Consider the following 17,268-nt stretch of genomic DNA (forward strand, 5'->3'; position numbering starts at 1 on the left):
TTATATTTATATGTAGATAATATGCAATAATAAATTAATTTTCAAAATTAAATGATCAATCATGTGTTTAATTTGGTTTTTGATGTTCACACTTTTTAATTTTTTTAATTTAAAATCAAATTCTGGAACCAACTTGGATCGAAACAGAGTTTTAGAATCATTTGGGTGGTAGATTGAATAAAAACCAATTAAGAAGAATGAATCTTTTTATAAATTGTTTTACATATATATATTAATATTGAAACCTTTTATTTATTTAGTTGTAATTGTTTCTATAAAAAATTGTTTAAAATAAGCCTCCTGTTTCAAATTTTTCTTTATAAAAAGATATGTACAAATAATAATTTTAGGGAATTTTTGTTTGAAATACTCTAGGAAACCGTTTGGTATGGTACCTAGACAGTGTTGTACGTCTTCTGGTAGATCACGATAGTGGTTGAATTTGTTACGAATGACTCTCAGGAGATCACGTAGACTTTTTCCATTGTATTTTCTGTATCTACCGATGTTATCGATGAGCAGCTGATCCAACTTGGACCACCATTCATTCTGACCGACAGGAAGTGAACCACCGATGACCTCTTCTGTCAGAGTATCCAACTCTACGATCAGAGGTGAAGTTGGTTTTTCAAACTCCAAGTAATCGGAAGCTGCCACCAAGAATGACATTTGTTTATGAGTATCCCAAAAGAATGGATGATTTTCACATTCTTCAATTGTTGGTCTTTAAAATAAGGAAATAAAATAAATGGTATGAGTAAAATATATTAAAAAGTCAATTAGGTTGTGAACATACCTCTTTTCTGGATCAAATTGAATCATTGTATATATTAAGTTGTGAAGATCTGGAATATGTTGAATGGCATCGATATCGTATTTTCCTTTGAGTACATTCTTTTCACGTGAGAAACGACCACCGAATGGATTGACACCGGTCACCAGATAATAGATAACACAACCCATTGAGAAGATATCGACTTTTTTTGTGCTCTTGTTGCTTCCGTTGAGATACTCTGCTGGCTGCCAACCATAGCTATCGGATGTGAATGTCAGTGAGTGTGTATCGGCATCTAACTTCTTTCCAAGTCCCATGTCCGATATCTTTACACGATTGTTTGGATCGACCAATATATTCTGTGGTTTGACATCACGATGTACAATGTTGATCGAATGGAGATGCGACAGTCCCGCCAACAGATCGACAATCATTCGTTTCATCTGTGGAATGATCTGGATGGTTTTGTAGTCGGACAACGCCTTGCTGTCGACTAGACCATCCAGAGATTGCTTACAGAACGACAGTGCCAAGTAGATAAACTCACTGTCTTCCTCTTTGGCGTGGTAGCGAACGACATTCATATGCTCGTCAGAGTGCAACAACAGAGAGATCTCACGGTCTGCAAACTTTATAAACTGTTTCAACATTCTCTTGATAGCAACCTTTCTGCCCTCCAAGAATCCTTCATAAACAATGGTTCCACAACTTCCAGTTCCAAGTACATTGGCTGTCATTTCGATCTTTCCAATACGAGTGTTACCATTGTCCAATTCTATTCTCTTGGTGAGTGTAATCTTCTCTGATTCATCTGCTTGGTCAATGATCTGCTTCATCAAATTAATATTCTCAACAACCTCTGATACAATTGATTCCCCTTGTAATTCTCCATCTTCTCCATCTTCTTCCTTTTCTTTCTTTTGTTGCTGTTGTTGTTGTTGTTGTTGTTGTTGTTGCTTCTTCTTTTGTTTCTTTGAAGGTGTCTTCTTTGGAACATTATGGTTATGCGTTGTTTTTGATTTGTTATACCATTTCCTGAGATAGGTGTACAATCTCAGTCCAATAGAACCGACAACAAATACAACCAATCCAATCTTTACTTGGTTAGATTCCAACATGTCGAATAACGATTGATTTGTAGATGGGGTGTTATGGCTGCTGTTGTTTTTGGTTGGTGTATTATTACTACTGTCACCACCTTGGCCATCTGTGATTTGTCTTGGTGGATTGTTGTTGTTATCGTCAATGGTGATAACATTATCCTCTTTCTTTGTCGACTCACTGGCAATGTAGATCTGTCCATCGTAACTGTCAAACAAATAAGTTGGATGCCATCCACTTGGAACTAGATCACCTGTTGTCGAACCGGGGTGTGGTAACATATCAAACTGTTGCTGTGCCGAGAACTTTCTTATGAAATCAACTTTTTTCAAGAGGTTGGCTGATCTCGAGTATGCATAGATCGAAACAGGTGGTGAAACCAACATTGACTCCCAATAGTTGTAACGAGTCATTACCTCTTGCTTCTTTACAAACATCTTGTATCTTGTATTCACAGGATATACTTCAATCAATGCATCCCCAAGTGTATCTTTCTCTTTGTCACCACCACTACCACTGGTAGAGGATGAACTTGACGATGGCTTGGAAGATGACGACGACTTGGAAGTAAACGGTAAGTACTCACCAAGTGAGATATTCCATTGTTCTTTTCCAGATTTCGGATCGAGTGCAATCACCTTGTAGTCGGATCGCGTAAAGAGTAGTGTTGGATCGTCTTGGTAGTCGAGGTCGACCGACGGACATCCCTCCTCCCAGACACCAGATTGTGTCAGTGTCTTTATTACCTTTCCAGACTCTGGGTCTACAACCAACAGCGTAGTGATCTTGCTACCGACGTAGAGAGTACTTGTCTCTTCGTCACTATCACCATCGATGGTATTGTGACTGAGTAGCGGTGAAGACTGAACGATATCAAACATTGTATATGGTAGTTTCTGAATGGTCTTGTCTTTATACTGAAAGAACTCACCGCTGCCATCGATCGATGGAATCAACAGTGCTGTCGATTGCGTCTGTTGAGTGGAGGTGATCTGCTGCGATGTCGAAAACAATGAATCTTGTTCTACAATCCAATTTAGCATACCATCGCTATATCTAAATGAATATATACTACCATCTAAAGTAGTTACTAATAGATTTCTATGATTTTTGTAATAACACCACCAGCTAGTTAGTAACTATTTACATTGATTACTATATATTATATGGATTATTCAAACACTTACAAATCAGAGATTAATCTATCATTTGATAACATATCGTTCTGTGCAAGATGACTATTTACAAGTTTTTGGTTGAGTGGAGGTTGTTGTTGTTTCTGCAGTTCATTGTATGCATACACCTTTTGAGAGTGTACTATTGGACAACAACATGCCAATATAAAATATAAAATTGCCAACAACAGCAACATTGTTGGCTTTGAAATAATGGTTGTTGGTAATCTTACAATCCTATTATTATAATTATTATTCTTCATTATTTAGTTTTCTTTGTTTGTTAAAAAAAAACAATACTAATAATAAAAAAAAAAAAAAGGTTTAAAAAATAAAAATATATAAATAAAACACAATATCTATCTTATAAATGTGTAAACATAATTAACTTTAAAATCATCAAAAAGAAGTAGTATGATTATTTCTTAAAATAACTATTGATTTGATTTTGATTTGATATTAAACTATAAGATGTCAATTGAAAGTTATAAATTAATGTTTGTTTGATAAATGAGGGGTTGCAATAACTTTTTGAAATTTGATATTTTTTATTAATAATTGCGAATTGTTTCAAAAAAAATAAAAAATAAAAATAATGTCGTTAAAAAAATGATGACTCATGTTGCTGACACGTGTATCTAAAAATTTGTGAACAAACAAAAACACAAAAAATGATAGGAACCAAACCAAACCAAACCAGGTTTTAAAATGCATAAATCCTGGATTTACAAGTATACAAGTAAATCAATCACATCTATTAATAAATGATGATTTGTATGATATTTTGTTTTATTAATTTAGTAAAGGGTTGGTTAGTTGTGTGAGTTTTTAGTATTTCTGTTATGATTGATGTTGACTGATGGTGACGATGAAAATCTGGTGGCAGTCGATGGAATAGAGGATCCGAACCATTGTGCAAGATCAATTTTAACGTAGACACCACAACATGCACATTTTCTTTGTGCACCTGAACCTTCTTCGTAGGCGATGTACATGGTTGATGTTTGTGAGTGGAAAGTGGCCGATACTACGTTGGCACCGTTGTAAGCCTCGGAACAATCGTAAAAGTCGGTATTGTTCTTGTCACCGAGAATCGATGTGATGTTGACTGCTGCCAAATCACCGATGGCATTCTGTTGTCCGAAATACTCAAAGTTGTCGTGGAACAAGAAGTAACGAACCATTGTGTCATCGCCTGGAGCTGGCACGAATGTTTGCTCCTGACGTATGCGCTGGTCGTATCCGTGATTGGTACGATAGACAGCCTGTGGAATCGGGTATCCCATTTGAACACCGGTGTCCTTGTAGTAGTAGACCTCGCTTGGATCGTTGTCTGGGAAGTAGGCGGTGTATCCCTTCATCGTTTCCAAAGCGTAGGCTGGATGTTGGACGGTGTTTGCTTCGAATGCCGACGACAACATGTGATTCATTCCGAAAGTGTTGTTGGTGGTTCGCCAGATGTTCAGAGCTTCTTCGATGGTCGATGCGTATTGCATTACGTAACGCAATCTCAATGTCCAGGCGAAACCGTCGAATGTCACCGGGCGGGTGTCGGAATCGGACTCGGCGACAAAGATACCGTTGGCACTGATACCGGTGATGGAACCGAGCAAACCGGCAAATCCGACGTTCAAGAAAGCGGAACCACCAGTGGTTGGATGGTAGACTGCCAACACCTTGTGTTGAGAGATTCCAGTTCCTGGGAACCAATCCAAATTACGACCGTTAAACATATCACCGTTGACAGTTCTGTCTCCCCATACGGAGAAGTGTGAACATTGCCATCCCTTGAATCCAGACAATGCCAATTGCTCTAAAACTCTAACAAACTTTCCACTTTCAATAATATTCTTGTATTCCTCTGTGAATAAATAGGATACCAATGATTCTGCCTCGCTATATTATTATTATTTCAGGTTGAACATAAAAATTAATTTTCCAAATGTTTTTTTTTTTGTTTTTCCAGTTTAGATTTCTCATTAAGCGCACTTACTTTTCTAATAAATATTCAATGTTGGATTGAATGTCTCCTGGGAAATTGGCGATGGTCATTGTACGAATGGCCAAAACAGAGACATCTGGCATACCAGCTTCGTTGGCACCATCGGAAAGACCTCTGAGTTCATCGAAATATTGTTGTGGCAATTGCTTTGAGAGGAAATCTTTGAATTGCCAATCCAAGAACAACTCCAATACATCTTGAGCCTCTTGGTTTGGTAAAACATTGTCCAAAAGTGAGTGATATGACTCTACGATGGCTTCAGCAAAGAAATAACCGTAGGCATAACCCATCTCATAGGAAGTACCTGTTAAATTTGCAACATAAATTGGTTGTGCATATCCAAATGATGAAATTTCATAAAGTTGACTTTGATTACTATATTTTATGAAATATTAATTAGAAAAAAGGAATGAACTAATCTAATCTAATCTCTCTTACTATTGTTTAATCAAAGTAACAGTTGCTTGATTATCTATTTGAAAAGAAGGAGTAGTTGTATATACAAATACAATATTTATAAAAATAAATAATAAAATGATAGCTTTATTCATCATTTTGTTTAAATATTTATATATCTGTTTTAGAAAGATATAAAATTATTATATAAAATTATGAATTGGAACTATTAATTTGTTGTTGTTGTCTTCGAAGTAATGATGCTGTTTAAATAATAGTTATTAAGATATTCTCGGTTGTTTTTTATTTTTTATTCCATTTCGCAATGTTTTTTGGCGATATTTTATTGTATTATAGTTTGGAACTTGTAAGTGTGTGCAATATGATGATGTGAGGTGGTCCAAAATTTATATTTTTTTTTAAAAAGCTAAGATTTATTAAAAGATATTTTAGTATAAAAAATAGTGTGGCGAAAATTCGATCAGCAAAAGAAAAAATTAAATTAAAAAAAATAATTCCAAAAAATTAACTTCATTTTTTTTGAAAATTGAAAAAATTAAATAATTAAATAATAATGCTTTTTTTTTTTTTTCAGTGCAAATTTGCACTCATTTTTTATGGGGTATGAAAAGGTATGTGGGATTTGGGTCTCCTATAACCTTTAATTTTTGTGAGTGATTGTGTATTTGACAGACACACACAATATAATCAACCAATTAAATTATAACTATAAAACACACACAAACACACAAATCACATATATTTATTTAATAAACATATAATTTATCGTGGTTTAAATTTATTTAGTTTGGATGACAACCATCTCATTATTAAACTTATCAATTAATTTTTAAAACATTTTGATTGATTAATATTTAATTATTTAATTAATTGATAGGTCCATTCAATATTCTAGTTTAAACTTACAAAATATTACATAAATTATATATACATTTATTAATCAAAAATAAAACAAATCAAGATATAAAAAATAAAATAAATAGTAATAGTATAAAATACAAAGATAAGATTAGTTATTTTTAGTTTAAGAAGTAATTATTTAGTTAGTTTAAAGAAAGATTGGAAATCAATAAAGAAAGAGTTAGAAAAATAGAAATAGAAAAAGAAAAAGAAAATAGAAAAATGAATTTAAAAATATATTTAATTTTAATTATTTTTATATTTTTAAATTCATTTAATGGAGTGGATGGATCGTGTTGTGAATCAGTTGGTAATATGGATTATTGCACTGGAAGAACCTATTATGATACATTCTTTATAGAGTATAAATGCAGTGGACTCGATGAGATGTCTCAGAATGGACAAATCCAGATTTGTGATCTCTGTATGTCTTCTATTACCAACGGTGCCATCGCTCTTATTGTAGTATTACCACTGGGATCGATCATCATTTGCACAGCCATCTGTTGTTGTTGCTGTCGTCAACGTAGATTGCGTGTTGGCAACAACAACAACACCACCACATACATCTCAACCGGTGGTTATCAGCCAGTTGCAACCACCTACAGCTATGAACATCATACAAACAACAATGCTACATTGGCTACAATCGGTATTGGCAATGGTCATGGTCATCTTCCAACAACAACAATAGTAACATCACAAACCATACCATCATTTACAGTGGCACCACCAATGGTACCAATAACTCCATATATTCCTCATAATAATAATAATAATAATAATAATATTGTTAATAATAACAATAATAATAATAATAATTATTATAAATCAACGACAACATCAACAACAACAACAAAATTGGTTGACATTTAATAGATAATTAAAGTTAAACTAATTAACATTATATTGACCTCCACACATTCTTAAATGTATATATATATATTTAAAGAATTGGAAGTCGGTATATTTTGTTGTATTTAGTTGTATTAGTACTCTTCCCAAAATATATTATAATTTATGTTGCTTTTTAATTGATTTGCTTTATAATACTTTTTCAGCTATATCTTTATTGTTACTATAGTTATTATTTGTATGAAGTATCATTGGTGAATAAGTTATTAGATCATCTCTTATAAATTTGTGCTTTTGTTGTGTATTATCACTTTTATATAATCTGTCTCTTAAATCCGATACAATTGAATCCAATGTCAATTCAATTCTACAATGATTTCTATATATAGTTATTTGTTTGATAATTAATTAGTAAAATGATTTATAATTAATAGTTTAGTTAAAGGTTTAAAAAACAACATACTTTAATATTGCAATCTTTGACCATGTACTCGATTTACCCTTCTTAATATAGTTTCTCATCATGTCATCTGTTGGATTGCTTATGATGTTGGCATAGTCTTTTAGTTCGACATCTGGTACTACCGTGATATCGCCACTATACTTTTGTGTGAGAAGCGGTGTGATTCCACTGATTCTCGTTGGGATGAGGCCAAGCGATGCCATTTGGAGAACACGATGCTTCATCTCTGACTCTGTGAGGTATTTGACTGCATCGACGATGGAACTCGACGGACTTATAGTCTTGTCGCTGATGAATGGAATAACATGAGGATTCACCTGTGAAACAATGAAATGATTGACGTTGAACAACTCGGACAGTCGGTTCATTGGCAGGTCAGACTCGACGGAGCCGTCGGTGAATACCAGGCCCGATGGATGGTACGGCACGATGTTTCCGCTCTTGTCTTTGGCGACTAGCTCCACCGGTTCAAAGAGGAACTTCAATGCGCAACTCGCACATGCTGCACTCCAAACGAGCACATTGGGAGCAGTCAGGTAGTTTAGTAGTCGTGGCAACTCGAACGATCCACTGGTGACTACGGTGATGTTGAGGATTCGCTTGGTCTTGTCGTACGCTTCCTTAAAAGTTAGATCTCCGATGTTCTCGCGAACACATTTCTGGAGTTTCTTAATGTCCATCAGCACACCCTTCTTGAAAAGACGTGCAAACTTCCTGTTCATTGAGCGACCCGAGTCGAACGCGTCCAACTTCCAGTGCTGGCGCTTAAAGGCGTCGGCCAGCTCCTGCTCAGTGGAGACACCGACCATCGATGCAACAATCGATCCCACACTCGAACCCGAGATGATTCTGGGCAGCAGGTTATTCTCGTGCAGCGCTTTGATGACACCGAGATGGTACATACCAAGGGTGGCGCCACCACTCAGACAGAGTGCCGACCGTCCAAAAGCCTGACGAGTCTCATAGAAGAAATCGAAACGTTTCTCAAGCGTATGCTCATCGCTCTCTGGCATCTCATGGATGAATCTCAGTTGCTTAACCACCTCATCGACATACTCTTCAATGACATACTTGGTTCCGACGCGACTCTCTTGGAACAATCGGACATTACCCATACCACCGAGATTTCTCAGCAGACCAGCACGCAATGCCAAAATCAAACTGTGGATATCACCCTTTTGCGACAACAATCTGAGATTTGCCAGTCTGAATCTAATCAACTTGCTATCGTAGTAAGGTGATTCATCGACACTTCTCCACTCTTCCTTGCCATCCAAAACATCCAATTCCTTTGCCCAATTCGACCACTCCAAATAGCTATCTGAATTCTTCATCTTTTCATCTAAATATTTAATTCTTTCAGTTCTTTCCTATTTTCAATAATTATTATGAGTAAGAAAAAGAATGAAAAACTATTATAATAATTATGTTAAACAACTTACTCTTTTTAATTTTGATCTTAAAAAGAATGATGGGAATAACCACATTAGAATGGTTAGGAAAAGATTTAGCGCTATTGGAATCCAGAAGAATAGATATGATCCCGATAGATGGTTTAGTAGACGAGTTAACAATGATTTGTTTGTGTGTGAGGGTGGCGGAGATGAAAAGGTTATCGAAGAGAAAGGTGAAGTCGGTTGACTCTGTTGATTGTTTTCATTTTGTTGTTCATTATTTTGCTCTGCATTGTCATTCGATATCAATTCCTGCACTATGGTTTCAATCTTATCTTTAGAGAAGGCAGCAGAGTTACTCGACAGAGCATCACAAACCACCAAATCTGTTTTATCTTTGCCAGGTGAAACAACAAAAACCATGATGATTCAATTTAAAAATTATTTTGTTATTTTTGTAAAAGCAACACCACCTTTTTTTAAATTAAAGATATTATGTAGCAATATATATATATAAAGTAGTATTATACAAAAACTATAATTTATATTATTTTAAAAATTAGAATAAATAATAAAGAAAATCTTATGATTTAAATTTTAAATCAATGTGAAAAGTAATATAATAGATAAGTTATATACAATTTTGTTCTATATATATAAGAATATATAATTATGATGATTATTTAATATATATAGAGAAGAGAGATAGATTTAACAGTAGTTATTATTATTAATATATAAATAAATAATTTAAATAAAACTTATTTTTATATTTATACATAAAGTTGTTATGTAAAGCAAGATTGATTAATTATATTATATTATATTATATTAATGTGTGTTGATTGTATTAAATTGAATTGTGATTGATTGGAACTGGTTCTTTCTTTCTTTAATCGAATTGAAATCAATTGTGTTGTTGTTTTTTTATAGTTTGTTATTTGATTGTACAGAGTTTGAAATTTAACTTTAGTAAATCTATTGATGTTGATGTTATAAAAGATATTGGTGTTATTGATTGTTTGCAGAATTTGAATATTTTAGTTGTTGTTGTTGTTTGATTTGTTGATTATTGTGATTGTGAATTTGTGTTGTTTAATGATTTATTTATTCGTTCTCAAATTAAAATTAAAAAAAAATTAGAAATCTACGACTGAAAGTATCAAAAATGGTAATTCTACTTTATAATTATATTAATTATTGATTGATTGATTTTGATTTTGTGCTTATTAAGCTATTTAACTCTTATAATATTCTGAATTCTATTCTAATTGAATTGAAATTTGATTGATTGTTAAATTTAATTTAATTTTTAATTTCTTGTTACTTTATTGTTTGTAGTCGTTGTTATTATTGTTGTTGTTGTTATTAGTTGGCTGTTGGTTATTATCATATAAAGAATTTTATTGTTTGTAATATAATTGGTAATTTTTTTTTTGTTTTTCAGTTGTGGTGTTTGCTTGTTATCTATGTTATTGAAAGGTGTTGAGTTTTTGCTTATTGTTATTTTAGCGCTCAAAAATTAATAAAATGTAAGATGACCTGGTGTTAGTGTCAGTGTAAAATTGGGGTATTCTATGAGAGAGTGAGCAATAGTGAACTATTTTTTTTAATTTATTTTATTGTTATTGTTTCTAATAAAAATGTAAAGTAATTGTATGTTTTGAAAATAAAATAAAATAAAATAGAAATTACTATATGTATAAAATTGAATTGAATAGTAAATTTCAATTAAATATAACTGTTCAGAAATTACAGATTTTGTTGTTGCTGTAATTGACTCTAAATTTTCAAAGTGGTGTGTTTGTGTTTATAATACGTATAAATATTATTAGTAATATGTGTGTATGTTTTATTCTTATTGGGATTTTTGTGGTTAACTATTTTTTTTATGATTTTTATTTAAAATATGTGACACAAATAGGTGTTTTTATTATCTTTAATATTATTTGTTGTTTTGAATAAAAAATTTTTTAAAATCAATTTAATTTTTAATTTTGTAGATTTGGTATCTGTGATATACCAAATTTAAATTCGTAAGTTCAAAAAAGAAAATACTTAATTTATTTAAATAAATTTTAAAAAAACAAAAACTTTCAAACTATACAAATAAAAAGTAAAAAGATTAAAAATAGATAAATAAGGTATATGGCTCTAAAAATAATTATTGGAATTTAAAAAAAATTAAAAACAAATGAAAAATCAGTTGTTTTTAATTAATTTGTTGATATTTATAACAAAAGAAACTACTTTATTTAGATGTCTAAAGAACACAAATATTGTTAATTTTGGTTTATTTTCTGGGGTATGCATTAGAACTCTTCTAAATGGCGTGGATGTTCAATAAACACTCTGGGATCAACATACACTCAATAGCCCCTTTAGTTGCATAAAAAAACAACAAAATCCAATCAACAAATAATAAGGGTAGATTCATCTTCAAACAGATGTTTTAAACACTGGGAATTTAGTGTTTTTATTTTTGTTTTTTTTTTTTGTTTGTTCTTCGCTTCAAGTTGTGCGGAAAGACTCATCGGAAATGAGGATCTATCAATTACCACTTTTGGTAAAAAATTACGTTCCAAAAACATCAAAAAAAAATATTAAAAAACAGGTGAAATTTAAGAGCCAATGAATAAACCATTTAACATTTTTGTAACATGACATGACAATTAATATTATTATTATTATTATTGTTTGTTTTTAAATATTTGTGGTTTGTGTTGATGTTGTTGATGATGTTGACGCTGTGAGTGTTGCTGCTGCTGTTGAATCAACGTCGGGTGTTGAGAATGGTGAGATGGAAGTCGGTATCAAGCCACTAAAGATACCAAAGATACGCCAGCTACCAACACGTGACTTTATAATGTAGAGTACCACTAGCAGAAATACAACGAATCCAAACAAGATGAGGAATCGATCGGTCATGTCTCTGCGCTTTAGTTTTGTCATCAGTGACTTTGACTCTGAGGTTCTCTGTGAGTACTCCTTCTGTTGTACCAATGTTTTCTCGATGACCTTTGACGATTCATCGATTTCATCCAACAAACCTGAACTTCTAATCACCTGTGAATTCAATATATTACGTGTTCTCTTCATTGTCTCTGTTATATTAACTGATTTCTTTATGATCTCTTCATTTGATGAACTTCATTTACATTTAGTTTAATAATAATTATTAATATTAATATTAACAAAACCAATGGTTATATTTAACAACGACAACAACAACAACAACAATATATATACATACTTTTTATTTAATCTTGATTGATGAGTTATATTTGAGCTACCTGATAGCAATTCTTTTCTTTCATTTTTATATTTCTCTTGTAAATTCTTTGTTGCTTGAAGGTTTAGTTTTCTTTGTAATGATGTTAAACTAGATGTAATATTATAATAGTAATAATATGTTTTGATTGATAATGAAATGAATCGGATTAGTTTAATAAATACTTGTTTAATTAAGTTTGACAGTCTATTAATAATATATATTTACTTTTGATATTCCTCTTTATGTATTGCTAATTCCTTTTCATATTGTTTCAGTTTTGCAGATTTATTCTTTTCTATAATCTTTTGTGACGCTTTCTATAAATAAAAGTTAGAATAATAATAATAAACAATAAGATAAGATAATTAGAATTTAATTTGATTTGTGAGTGTAAGAGGTAATTAATCGATAGTTTACTTTTATTTGTTGATTTAAATTATCTAGACCTGATTTTATTGAGTGATGTAATGTTTGTATTTCAGATATCGAATTGGAATGTGAGAGTGTAACTATTTCATTTCTAATTTGATATTCTATCGTGTTTATCTCTTTAAATAATGTTTTCATCTTTGAGTATTACTCTCGTTGTTATATGTAAAAATGTAATATATAAATATAAAAATAATTAAAATGATGAAATTAAAATTAATATGTTTATTTTTTTTTTTTTTTCTAATGATTCACAGAAAATGAATGACACGTGTCTTAAAACATATCCATCAAAAAATGTTTCGTTGAATCATATTATAATACAATGGCAAACTTAAGAAGAAGAGTATAGACAATCCAACAATATCACAGTACCCTGGAGGAGACCAGAGATATGAAGATACCATATATAGATGAAGATAAAGACAGACCACGCATCCTAGCCAACCAGATGGTTATTCCTTAGAAGGATAACTAGATGATAGTAAGAAACTGTTCAGTAAGTGAATAGGTCCATTCTCGCAATAGTTTATCATTTATGAAGTATTGGTAGAAATCAACGAATCACAAGGAATGGTACGAGCGAGATCTAGAACATTCAACACAATCCGACTAATACTGTCACTGTGAAAGTTGGTCGTGCTTAACCCAAATATCCCAGTCATTTAGTGACAATTCACATTTTGTCGAAGGTTTGAGGTTGTTACCATAATACACATGCAAACCTTCTTCTCTTATTCTTTTACGATACTCAACGATTAGCTGTGGTTACACAAATTCTTTCATCAAGAGACAACTCTAAATATCTAAAGTTAAAACTGTTATTCAATAAAAATATACTAGTATTGCATATATAATCATCAAAAACCACCATTCTTTTCTTTATTTATCTTTCTTATCTTTTCTTTTTTTATAAATTCATATTAGAAATTACTTATATAAGTATTCATTCATTCATTCATTTTCATTCGATCAACACAGAACCATATAACATTCTTTCATTGGTGTCTTTTTTGAAAACCTGTTGCCATTCATTATGTTCAATGGAATATATATAGTTTCCTATGTTGCTACCACCGAACAAATAGATGTAGCTGCTACTATAGTACTTGTTGTGTTGGTAGATCATAGAGAATACGTTGGACATTGTGCGAGTCACTGGTTCGAGAGTCTCAAACTCTCGGGTGATAACATTCAGTTTGGTGAAGGTCTGATCCTTTGAGTGGAAGTAGATATTACCATTGCCGTCGGTACAGGCTGCATAAGGATATGCTAGATTCTTGTCAGTAAAGAATGACAACGTCTTTGCCTTCGGATCGAAAATGTAGAGTGACTGATGATGTATTGTCAGTGAATACAACATTCCTTCGTAGAAGAACGAGAGTATATGATTGTATGACAACTCTGGTAGTGTGAAACACTCCTCGAACTCTCTGGTAGACACTCTGAAGCGATTGATCTTTCTGTTGAAATCTGCAGATCTACCGTAGCAGCCAACCATCATGTAGATATAGTCGTCACCATCAAAGCAAACAGATACACCGCCACCACCGTATTTCTTATCAACATCGATTGTTTCCACAATTGATTTGGTTTGAATCGAGTAGATAAATAATCTATTCTCTGGTTTCCATGGTGGCGATGCAAAGATATAGATAAGATCGTTCACTCTAACCATGGAATTGTATGTACGCCTCAACGTAATGTCTACTTCCTTTGATTCGATTAGAGTTTGTTCGTTGTCTGGTGATGTCAATGTCCATGGAACAGTGATATCAAACAGCGACAATGAAGTTTTGTTATCGCTAGAGGTAGCGCTGCTTAGTATCATTGTTCTCTTAAGATGTTTGTTGTCCAATAGCCTCGGATGCATCACAATCGTATCACGAACAACACCCTTCATTTGAGTATTCTTAAATTTATTGATAAATATCTCAAAGTCAATGATATCATTTTGTGGTTGTTGATCAAGTTGTTGATGTTTCTGTTGTTCTACTTGATATTGATGTTTGAGATATTCATGAATTAAATCTAATAGCTTAGTATCGGTTGGCAGTTGGTGTTGTTCATCTTGTTGATGATAGAACAATGTATTTCTATGAAGTTTAATGAATTGCTCCAATGAATTTGAAATAGTTATTGATTTTATCAATGTTTCCAATTGATATCTATCAGTTGTATCTGTTTCATCATCTGATGTTTGGCTGTTTTCATCTGACATGGAATGATCAACACCACCACCATCTTTATTACTATTTGAATTGACAGTATAGTTTACAATATTAACTAATGATTTCAATTGAACGATTTGTGATTGTATTGATTGTTTTATTTGATCGATTCGTTCTACTATTGGTTTCTGTAAGCGACGTTCTTCAACGACAAGATATTCATGAAGTGTTTGAAAGTGTGATGATATTTCATTCGATCTTAATTCGAATCGATTGTATTGTGTTGTATTATCTTTAAGTTGATTCCATATCGATTCAATTTGATTATTTATTTTAAAATTATTATTATTATTATTATGAATTGTACTTATATTTGATGAAGTGGATGAGAGAGTGAGATTTGATTTTAATGTTTCAACATCTTGACTGTCGTGATTATAATGATTGACAACACATTGTGAACACAAAAGAATATTACAAGTTAAACAAATGAATGATTTTCTATGCTCTAATGTACATATACTTTCAGAATTATAAACATCCATTATAAATTAACTGTAAAAGAAAAATGAAAAAAAAATACAAGATTGGCAAAAAGCAAAGGTTGATTCTAATTCGCCACTCTATAAATACCGGCCAACTGTTTGATTTTGTAGATTTGAATCTCCAATGAATATGTTAGCTGGCTTGATTGATCGACTATTGGGTAATCATCATAGTTATTTAGCTATTTCACTCTTTATAAAACAATCATTTGATTTACTATTACTGATACCATTCTTTTTTAAATTTAATTTAATATTATTTATATTCTCAAACTTATGATTTGAATGATTAGCAAAACAACCAGAACAAACAATTTAAGCAAATATAATCGAATTGTTTTTGATGTAATTAACATAAATTTTCACTACTAAAATTACTATTCATTTTTAAGTTTGATTCTTTTATTGTTTTGAACAATTTACAATTATAATCTTTAAAGATTTAAAATTAAAAGGATCGCTGTACAAATTTAAAACATAAAATCAAAAATATCTTTTTTACGTAAGTTCATCAGATATTTTGATAAAAAAACATATACAATGCTGGCTAACCCATATGAAAAGTCAAACCATCAAAAAATAAAAGAGACTTTTAATACCTGTACAGCCTTATTTATTATTACTATTGTTGTTGTTTTTCTTGTTCTGCAAGTGTAGATTGTTCGTAAACTAATAGTACCTCTGCATTTTCATTGATAAAAGATGCTAAATAGTTTATTAACTAATAAAGTTGAAAGTGTAAAGGTTTAGATGTTAGTTTTGTTTAATATTTAAGAGCATTAGATAGCTATTAAGTTATTACATTTTGTTTTGCTTGAAATACTATCGGATTTGTCTCTGAATTCAAAAGACAATAGTTGAAAGGTGTTGTTGTTAAGGGTGGTTGCGTAGATGAGGTGGTAGTCTCAGAAGTTGTTTTTGACTCTGTAGATATATAATTCATATTCTTTATTCCAAACCAATGTCTTGAATTCCATAGTCCCATTATCTTTTTTAGCATACAATTTACAATGATACCATATACTTTATCAAAATCAATTTCATCTAACCCTATATTTATTTAAGATGTAGTAGTTATTGAATATCGCATGCGACAATAATACAAACAAACAAAACATACTCTTTCTTTTATCAAACCATTTAACTTCAAAACCTTTTCTATTCAGTGCAACAATCAAGACATTTGCATCATAATTACCCAGACCACTAAGACAATGAATTATAAGAGGAGGAGTGTCAGACACTTTACGTTAAGTAATCAACCATCAACAACTATCTACTTACAAAAAGTTTTTATGAGGGTTTATCCATTTCTTTGTTTGATCTAAATCATAAGCAATATGTTCAAGTTCACTTCTTGTATATGCTCTATATTGTAACTATTTTAATAAGCAAAAACAAAGATTGTTACTATCAAAGTAATACTTATTACTATTATATAACATTTAGAATATTATTATACATACAAGATTATTAATAGTGTGTAAACCACATAGTTTCAAACTTTGTTTCTCAAAGTATATATTATTATTATTATTACTCATAATTAACTAATTAAATAATAATAAACAAAAAAAAATGAACAAATTTTGAAAACTTTAATAAACACTTGTAAACACTTAATAACTCTTTTTCATTAATGCTAACTTATTCCTTTGAAAGTGTGAATAGATATAATAATACATCATAATATTATAAATGTTTTATCTATTATTAATAAAAATATTTTTAAACAAATAAATAATTAAATTATTCAAATAAAATCTT

The 17,268-nt window shown here is 31.3% G+C and overlaps 6 protein-coding genes across 6 annotated transcripts; 1 reads left to right on the forward strand and 5 right to left on the reverse strand.

Moving 5' to 3' along the window:
* Positions 1-252: 252 nt before the first annotated feature.
* ireA (putative protein serine/threonine kinase) lies at positions 253-3,314 on the reverse strand (the record flags this gene model as incomplete). The annotated part of the gene is made up of 3 exons (XM_020576350.1): positions 253-724; positions 797-2,932; positions 3,064-3,314. 3 exons carry the CDS (start codon positions 3,312-3,314, stop codon positions 253-255), a joined length of 2,859 nt encoding a protein of 952 aa, XP_020433599.1.
* A 549-nt stretch (positions 3,315-3,863) lies between these two features.
* PPL_05470 (uncharacterized protein) lies at positions 3,864-5,607 on the reverse strand (the record flags this gene model as incomplete). The annotated part of the gene is made up of 3 exons (XM_020576351.1): positions 3,864-4,947; positions 5,045-5,428; positions 5,492-5,607. 3 exons carry the CDS (start codon positions 5,605-5,607, stop codon positions 3,864-3,866), a joined length of 1,584 nt encoding a protein of 527 aa, XP_020433600.1.
* A 1,078-nt stretch (positions 5,608-6,685) lies between these two features.
* PPL_05471 (uncharacterized protein) lies at positions 6,686-7,246 on the forward strand (the record flags this gene model as incomplete). The annotated part of the gene is made up of 1 exon (XM_020576352.1): positions 6,686-7,246. The coding sequence occupies one exon, from the start codon at positions 6,686-6,688 to the stop codon at positions 7,244-7,246; it is 561 nt and encodes a 186-aa protein (XP_020433601.1).
* A 168-nt stretch (positions 7,247-7,414) lies between these two features.
* Positions 7,415-9,505, reverse strand: PPL_05472 (patatin-like phospholipase family protein; the record flags this gene model as incomplete). The annotated part of the gene is made up of 4 exons (XM_020576353.1): positions 7,415-7,604; positions 7,689-8,304; positions 8,593-9,058; positions 9,131-9,505. The coding sequence occupies 4 exons, from the start codon at positions 9,503-9,505 to the stop codon at positions 7,415-7,417; spliced, it is 1,647 nt and encodes a 548-aa protein (XP_020433602.1).
* Positions 9,506-11,785: 2,280 nt separating this feature from the next.
* sec20 (sec20 family protein) lies at positions 11,786-15,501 on the reverse strand (the record flags this gene model as incomplete). The annotated part of the gene is made up of 5 exons (XM_020576354.1): positions 11,786-12,230; positions 12,336-12,464; positions 12,582-12,673; positions 12,774-12,904; positions 14,025-15,501. 5 exons carry the CDS (start codon positions 15,499-15,501, stop codon positions 11,786-11,788), a joined length of 2,274 nt encoding a protein of 757 aa, XP_020433603.1.
* A 174-nt stretch (positions 15,502-15,675) lies between these two features.
* Positions 15,676-17,045, reverse strand: PPL_05474 (josephin domain-containing protein; the record flags this gene model as incomplete). The annotated part of the gene is made up of 7 exons (XM_020576355.1): positions 15,676-15,735; positions 15,925-15,961; positions 16,125-16,222; positions 16,304-16,551; positions 16,622-16,707; positions 16,786-16,880; positions 16,968-17,045. 7 exons carry the CDS (start codon positions 17,043-17,045, stop codon positions 15,676-15,678), a joined length of 702 nt encoding a protein of 233 aa, XP_020433604.1.
* Positions 17,046-17,268: the final 223 nt, after the last annotated feature.

The sequence above is a fragment of the Heterostelium album genome, assembly GCF_000004825.1.
Source record: "Heterostelium album PN500 unplaced genomic scaffold PPL_contig12, whole genome shotgun sequence".
NCBI lineage: Eukaryota > Evosea > Eumycetozoa > Acytosteliales > Acytosteliaceae > Heterostelium > Heterostelium album.